The following is an 8816-nucleotide window of genomic DNA, read 5'->3' on the forward strand; positions in this document are numbered from 1 at the left end:
CTCTCATCTCTCCGTCCCGAGGGATCATACGTCTGTGGAGCATTAATACATCAATCCAGTGATAATCCCTAATGATGCTGCAAGACGTTCACTGGGGCCAAACAAGAAAATCCTCTGAGAGAAAGTTACACGGCTGCTTTCTGTTAACTTTTCACTAAAGCACAATTAGCTTTTCAAATGATTTCACAAGTTTCTATTTTAAAACAACTTGGGAGAAGCTGTTTAATTAACAGTAGATGCTGCAGAAAATCAACCCCCTTCACAGCCCCTCCCCCCTCCCTCCTCCCCACGTGTTTGAAGCTGTGATGTAGACACACTGTTAACGAAGACAAACACCTGAAACCATCACTTCCACTCAGCCTGCAGCGATCCTGCTCTTACCTTGGCGTCCTTTTAAATAGATTCAACTCTCGACCTTTTTGTTTTCCCCACAAGAATCTTTAAGAGGTTTCAGGGCAAAGCTGGAGACGGTCTGGTTTCTACTGCAGACTAATCCAATTAACGCCTTTCATTTCAAAGGGCTGCTTGTTGTGAAGAAGCTCTTTCACCTCCAAGTCAAATGTAAATATTGCAGAAACACCAGGAAAAAAGAAACAAGTATTTAATGAGCAAAAGGAGCAAGGTCTTTGAACTTTTCAAGGTCTTCAAAGGGAAAACTGATCCTGAAAATATCCTTTTAATGGTCGCTGTGATGTTTTTCTGATTCTTGCCGATAACTGATGTGACGGGGAAACTGAATTGTAGCAGCATGTGAAAATGCAGCAAGAAATATTCAGGAAAATTCACCACAAGTGCCGGGGGGGGGGGGGGAGATATGTCCTCTTATCTCTGTGCATGTAATGAAACTTCTTTATTATGTTTTTCTGTTTGCCAGTATGTTTTCCTCCGCTCTTTTGTTATGACTTATAATTATGAATTAATCAAACGATGCATTGATATAAAGTCTAAAAATGAACTGTCATAGCATCAGACTCTGCTCACTTCTATACTTTTCACGTCATGTCAAGATTTCACTGACAACCTGCAGGAAGTTTTCTTTACATTTTTACAGGCGCTTGAGTGAAAACGGCTTTCGACTCTAAATCTGAGCCTCTCAGCTGTAAAAATAGAACGTTTACCATACAAAATAAATTCAGGACATGTGACCAAAGGATTCTGTTGCAGACATTTTAGCTCTTTTTGCAGCCACTGGTTAAAAAAAATGTACTGGAGCAATTCTAAAACAGTTGTACGTTTCAGTCTTTACAGACCCCAAAAGATGTAAAATAATTGAGCCGAGTTGTTAAAAATACTGGAAGTAGCAGTTGGGCTCCTGCTTAGCCAATAAAAAGATATACCGCTTCTTTCAGGCAGTCAGACGTCAACTCTCTGTCACATGTTACTGACATTTTGAACCAGCAGTTTAACATCAGCTGTCCCTTTGCCACACTCTGCATCAAATGTCCTGCAGCGAGGAGAGATATTTGGCATGTTTTCAGTCTCCTTCAATGTCCTCTGTTCCGTGTTCTTCCCTCAGGTCTGATCCGGTCACGTGTGCGAGGAGCCAACACGGCCTCGGCCTCCATCCTGACCTTCTTGGACAGCCACTGCGAGGTCAACAGTGATTGGCTGCAGCCGATGATCCAGAGAGTCAAGGAGGTAGAGACCCACATGCGCACTCTGCAATTAGACCCTTAATCAACGCTGCCAACACACACACACACACACACACACACACACAGATATGCATGCTTTTTACAGGGGGAACACTTTCTCTTCGACGCTCGCTCCAGGGGATTTTAGCCCTCTTTTCATGCTGGATTTTATTGGCTGTGATGTAATCTGTTGGCATTGCATGTAGTTAAATAAACACTCAATATGTTCAGCTAAGATTTAAGTCAGTACCAGATGTCACACTCCACTTGGCTGCTGCTGGAAAACAGAAACATTATGGTGCCATTTTCCCAACCAATCCGTTCTCGTTCCCACTCGATCATCGAGCTGGTCTGTTTTGTGATGTTGCCGTGGTTTGTGACGTTTGCAGTGACAGCATCAGCTCTGGCTTCAGGCCGCATGCTCGGCCCTTTTCTGATTTTTATAATACGGTGGGAAGATTCTCCAGATTCACCACATCTTTAAGTAGATTAAGCAGCAGGGACACTAAGACCACATCCATGCCTGAGTGTTCCTCAATTCAAAACATGAACCGGAGATAATGCAAATCCAGCCACTCCTCATTATCTGAGGGGATTTTTATTCCCCTGGTAAACCCACAGGAACCTTCAAGGCTGTTTTATACAGATCACTTTTCTGCAACGCTTTCACAACGTCATATAAACAAAACGTGCATGGAATTTAAAAATATGATTATGAGACGTGTAAAGGTGTGCACTCGCTTAAACAGAAGTGTGTTGTAATTTGATTAGGAGTGATGCAGCTGTGGAAAGAGACCTTCATCACGCACTCATGAGTAATGTGTGTTCGCTGGCTCTCCTCCCTCCCTCTGACATTATTACAAACCTGCGACCGGGCTGTAACCAGAACAGCTGCTTCACTAAATCCCCTGCCATCACCTCCAATCACAGGCTAATGCTCCCACTGACTCTGCAGAAGGAGCTGCTTTATTTCAGATTATTCACTTCTTGACTCTCAGACTGAGCTGCTTCCAGTTTTCCTCGTTTGTTTATCCACTTGCTTCACTTTCAGGAGGAGCTGCAACTGCCCCGATTCCCTTCAACTTTTTATTCATAAGACTTTAAATATTGTGCAAAAACACTTCTCTCTCTTCTTCCCTCGATGCACAAAGAACAGATTCAGCATGAAATTTACATATTACATTAATAAACACCAGATAACAAACTAAAACAGCAAAATTGCCCAACATCATAAATACATCAGGGAGAACATCTACAGCCAGATGTGTCCGCCTTCGAGTCATTTAACATCCTCTTAAAATCATCCAATGAGAGCAGCTCGTTGAGTCTCAGCTCTTTCTGTAACTCGTTCCAAGTAAAGGGAGCAGCAATCTTAAACGCTTTTTTCCCCCCAGTTCAGCTCTGACCTTTGGAACAGACAGTAAGAAAAGATCCTGAGAACAGAGATTATATGTTTCTGTACTCTTTTGACTGATTTAGGTCAGAAGGTCTGAAGGAAGTCGACCAAAGATAGACTTGTAGATAAGAAGAGGGCAGTGATTAAGTCTGCGTATTGAAAAAGAAGACCATGCAACATGTTCATACAACAAACATTTAGGGGTGAGGGGTTGAAAATAAGCTCTGTGATACGCAGAGTCCAGAGAATGTAAGCTTTGAGACGAGATGTGCATATCGCTCAAAAATCTGTTAGAATCCGAGAAACTCATCTTGAAACTGAGACAATCAAACAAAGACATCTGTTCAATGATGTTCCACACAGGTTTATGTGTTAGGTAGGCAGGTTGGTAGGTTACGTTATTTGTACCTGTAAGAAGACCCTCATGTTGGAGTTTTTCATGCTATAATTTTTTTATTTTATTTTATTTTTTACGTTTTGATTCAGATGACAGAAATACAGTTGTTTGGCAGTAACCTTTGGAGAGGCCGGCTGACAGTTTTCCTACTCTGCTACAGAGTCAGGTTCTCTGTTTCCCCCCTTGTTTCTAGTCTTAAAGGTCACATGTTATTTTTCTTTTCAACCAGTGTAAATAAGTCTCAGAGCTCCTCAAAACATGTGTGTGAAGTTTCTTGTTCTAAATCCACTCTGATCCTGTATTTGATCATGTCTATAAACCCCTCTATTTCAGCCCTGCTCAGAACAGGCCGTTTCTGTGTCTGTACCTTTAAATATGTAAATGAGCTGTGTCTGACCACGCCCCCTCTCTGGAAGGGCTTGGGTGTACTCGGTCTTTCTCGCTCCATGTCCTATTGTTTACGGTGAGAAGGCAGACTCAGAGGGCAGAACAAACACCTAGCTGTGGGAGTGTCACCCACCTGGGGGAGGGGCTACTGCCCTTTGTGATGTCATGAAGGGAAAATCTCCAAACAGCCTGTTTGAGCACATGTTTTCTGTGGAGCAGGCAGAAGACGGAGAGGATGGACTTTTCTCATCATTGGGGGTTTGTAGACAGACTAGAGAAACATGGGGAAGTGGATTTTAAAGAATATGTGACCTTTAATGCTAAGCTAAGTTTACCATTTCCTGATTGTAGTTTAGTAATTACACTCATGTGTAGTTTATCTCCCAATTTGTTGATAGAAAAGAAGCTCTATTTATTTACAGCAGGAAGTAAGCTCTTCTGAAGGTCACTGAGGCTGTTTGTTCACAAACTCATTGAAAAGCTGTGCATGCAACAAAGCTGATATTCCTCCCACATATTCAGGAGTCTGTACTCCACAAAATAAAACCTCCATGTTTTATTCAGGAGACTCTGAACATTGTGAGTTCATGCACATCGTTTATACACTCACTCACTCTGTGTATGTGATTCCACACACTCATCCTCTGGGCTCCCGGCAGCTGTGACTCATCCAGCTTGCATTACAATCTCTTTAGCCTGGTGTTCATGAGAGCGCCGGGCTCAGTGATAATTCACCAGCTCCTCTGCCTGGCTGCACTAGCTCCATCCCCGGATACATCCGTCTGTCAGAGACCTCCGACCTTCAGTGCAGGAACACTGATGAAGGATATCCGTCCAGACCGCTCTTAGATGGAGCATTATGACACTTTGTTAATTTAGAAGTGCTTTGATTAAATTAGTAATGAAGAGCAAGTAATGAGATCTCCACTTACAACTGTTTAGGGATTAGAGATTTAGGTTCAGTGAGAGGTAAAGCCTAACATTAGCACTCTCTCTAATGTGGTCGCTCTCTGAGGGTGGCATTTATTAAATCTCTGCAGACTTTAAACGCGATCGTCCTTTTTAGACCGTGGAGAATAAAGAAAATATTTGCGTCATCAGTTTTCTTTCATACATCTGAACCGTTTACAATCATAATGTGTGTAACAAGTGTTCTTCTTCTGAAGGCAAAATCTCTGGAAAAACTGGAGGGAATATCTTTGAATTTAACGTCCGCTTGAGCCAAATGATCTTAGGGAAGGTTTCTGGGCTAGTGTGACCTCGCCCGTCCCTGATCATATTGTACTTTGTAGTATTGTATCTGATATTTTGCCCCTCCTCTAAAAGATTTAGATGAGCCCTTTCCTTTTCAATTTTGTCTTTTTTGTTTTTATTTTTTAATTGGACAGCTTAAGATCACACGCAGCAAAGGGCCGAGGTCGGATTTGAACCCACAGCCCCGGCGGTGAGGACTTATAGCCTCTGAACATGAGGCTTCTGACATATCCACTAGACGCTGACTAAACTCTTCTCCTCTGTCGCCCCCCGGTGGTGGAATGAACATCCATGTGATCTGCAGAGTCCCTCTGCACCTTTAAGAAAAAGCTAAAGAGCCAGCTCTTTCATGAATACCTACTAACTTAATGATGATGGTCTCCATATTATTGATGATGATGATGGTAATGACGATGGTTTTTGTTTGATAACGACGACTTATAAGATGGTTTCTATACTGATTAGAGCTCTCAAGAACTGCCCTCAATGTTGTGCTTTGCCTCTGGTCACTTCCTGTCAGCACCTGTGTGTCCAATCAGACTCAAAGCTGATCGTTTGCTCTTACTGACATTGTTCTCTTTTTTCTAGATCCTTGCTTGTGTTGTTCTTACTCTCTGATGTACGTCACTTTGGATAAAAGAGTCTGATAAGAGAATTGTAGAATTGTAGCTACGGGTGCTCTGGTGCCTGGTGTCATCCTGTGAGAAATCCTGATGGATACAAACTGCAGTTTCACTGGTTACCACGACGGCAAACAACCTTAAAATGCGTCCATGTTTTTTTCTTCTAATCCGTACCGCATATTATAAAAAAGCCTCGCCACACAGCGTATGAGCGATAAGCATGCATGAAAGAGGAATGATTCAGGGCAGACAGTGTGTCCTCTGTTGGGCTCTTACTCAGACACTGATGTGACATTACTGGGCGATGAAGCAGAGGGAAAGAGATCTGAACACGTCAAAGGGCATTTGGAAAACTGTGAAATTCATTCTGCACACACGGCACATCATGCACGGCGCTTTCCTCATGTTCTCCACTTCATTTCTCATTTCCTTTTCTCTCTGTTTCATCGTCTTATTACAAGTCAGCAGCAGAAATGCACAAAAGAAAGAAAGGGTTAAATTCTTTATTGGCAGCATTAGACAAGAAGTACGAGACAGCATTTTTACCTATGATTTTTACACGGTTCTAAATCCAGAGGCAGAGAGAAAGAGAGAGAGTGGAGATGTTGAGAGATCATCAGTGACATCTATCTGGAATTGTGGCCTCTATGAGTTAAACCACAGAGGCTCATTAAAAGCTCAATAAATGTGTGTTATTTAAAAAGCTGTCGAGCGCATCACTTTCATAAATTGCTCTCCAGCAGAGTGTTGTTTCACGCTTGCTCTTCACCCGCTTCTTTTGCTGCAGCGAAGTTCGCCCGGGTTCAGTGTATGAGCACGGGGGGGGGGGGGGGGGGGGGGGGCTCTGATTGGAAACAGTCACTCAGTTTGTCCCCGGTGCTAAGCTGTTCCAACACACACACACACACACACACACACACACACACACACACACACACACACACACACACACACACACACACAGAGTCAGTATCAGCGATCAACAGTCCTTGACCTCTGTGTGTTTATTTTATGGTTCATGTCACATCTGCAGCAGGAGGTTGTTTATCAGTTCAGAGTTTATTTCTCATTAATTGATCATGAACTGTGAGAGAGAGAATTCAGCCACAATCTTTCCACAATGTTTTTTCTTAGTGGCAGAAAAAGTAACAAAACAATCGTCCTCCGTCTGTGTGCACTCTGCTGGTGATCAGGGGTGTGTGACAAAGAGTAAAAGAAGACACTAAGTGGTAAAAGTCACCCCAAGTCACAGAGCGGTTAAAAACTATGTGTATAAATATGATGACGTTCAGTCTTTGCCGAGCTCTGAACGATAATGAGCCCGTCCTTCTCCATCTCTGCAGGATCATACTCGAGTGGTCAGCCCCATCATCGATGTCATCAGCCTGGATAACTTCGCCTACTTGGCTGCCTCTGCTGACTTGAGAGGAGGTCAGAACACAAAACACACAAATCATGCAATAACAATAACAGCTGCAAGCTCACAGCTGCGGTCGAGGAAAACCCCTGCTTCCCAGTAAACACTGAATTCCATCAATTTCCCTGCAAGATCAATTCAAAAAAAATCTATTTGGAAGTAAAGTTTGCAAAGATGCTGAGTGTTCTCGCAACAACTGAGCGCTTTAATGAAAGATTTTCTGTCAGGAATGTAGCTGTCATTTGCCTTTTAAAAGAGACTGTCTAGTTAACAACAAAATCAGCCGGCCTAAAACTCCCTCACATCAAAGTTATGTCTTCATTCTTCTACTCTCTGTGACTGTCTGTCTCTCTTTTCTCATCAGGGTTTGACTGGAGCCTCCACTTCAAATGGGAGCAGATTCCCATCGAGCAAAAAATGGCAAGGAGTGACCCCACTCAGCCAATCAGGTTTGTCCACAGTGCCCATCATCATACATCAGTTAGTGAAGCTTTATTTATTTAACACGTTTCATATTAAATCAAATATGTTTTTATATTGTTGATCTATTTTTTGTTTTGTGAAAGAAAGAGAAAACAACAGTTTGTCCATCTTATTCTGTTAAACAGTATCTTGTGTTATTAGGAAAGGGGGGCAGGTATTATAAGTTTTCTTCTTCCTGCTCCTGTTTGCTCATGAACAGTGTTTCAGGATTATGAGAAAATATTTTTTGTTGTTTATTATTGTGTTGAAACCAGACACTGAAATGAGCAAATAAATAAAATATGAAATGAAATGAAATGCAATTTAAAGGTGCTTTACAGCCACTGAAAACAAGAAAAAGCATCAAATAATGACTGAACAAAAAGGGAATTTAGTAGAAGAGACTTAAACACAGCAACAACAATAAAATATATAAGAAGGTAAAGCAATCCTAATCTTCAACAAGCTTGTTTGGCTCTTTTTGTAACTCAGGTTAAGAGAGAAGAGTGTTCGAGCGATGCTTAGTCTCAAACATCTTTTAATTTTATGATCTCAAAACAGCTTTTTTAACATCAGTCCTCCGGATAATATAGCGGTAAAGTAGCGGACGAAGCAACACATATACATCTCCTCCTGAAAATAAACTGAGTTTTTCAGGAGATTTCTGCAAGTGTGAAAGCCCTACAAGTTACTGGAAGCTCTGCAGCCTCTCTCCTGCTGAGAATGCAAACACAGTGTGTTATCATGTTTGTTGTTTTGCTGTTTTATGTCCAACTTTAAATCTAAATGCAGAAATCTCTATCGCAGAATTCAAAATCTCAAAAATATCTACAAACTCTTTTTTTGCTGCACTGAATTAGAAAACAGTTTGAAACCTTTGAGACTGAAGATTTCTCTTTATTAGTACATTTCTCGGAGTAAGAGTGTGAGCTCCAGCAGGAGGAGAGAATTTGTCTTTACTTCCTGCTTTTCTTTTCTGCAGGACTCCCGTCATCGCTGGAGGGATCTTCGTCATGGACAAGAGCTGGTTCAACCACCTGGGGCCAGTACGACACCCACATGGACATCTGGGGAGGAGAGAACTTTGGTGAGCCTAAATAATATGCAGCAGAAGCTTTCCTAGTTCTTTCTTTTATCTTATTTTCATCTGCTGTTTAAGAAATGTAGCAGTGTGAACGTCGCTCAGACCGATGTGTGCATGATGCAGATCACACGTGATAAAATACAACCTGCAGACTTTAACCTC

General features: G+C 42.0%; 1 protein-coding gene across 1 annotated transcript in view; it reads left to right on the top strand.

Annotated features, from left to right (window-relative positions):
- The window catches only part of galnt16 (UDP-N-acetyl-alpha-D-galactosamine:polypeptide N-acetylgalactosaminyltransferase 16), a 35370-nt gene that overhangs the window by 19868 nt on the left and 6686 nt on the right, over positions 1-8816 (top strand). The window contains 5 exon segments of the mRNA XM_065966662.1: positions 1517-1638; positions 7035-7122; positions 7473-7557; positions 8553-8610; positions 8612-8657. Coding sequence (XP_065822734.1) covers positions 1517-1638; positions 7035-7122; positions 7473-7557; positions 8553-8610; positions 8612-8657 — 399 coding nt within the window.

Source organism: Labrus bergylta, chromosome 18, assembly GCF_963930695.1.
Source record: "Labrus bergylta chromosome 18, fLabBer1.1, whole genome shotgun sequence".
NCBI classification, from domain to species: domain Eukaryota; kingdom Metazoa; phylum Chordata; class Actinopteri; order Labriformes; family Labridae; genus Labrus; species Labrus bergylta.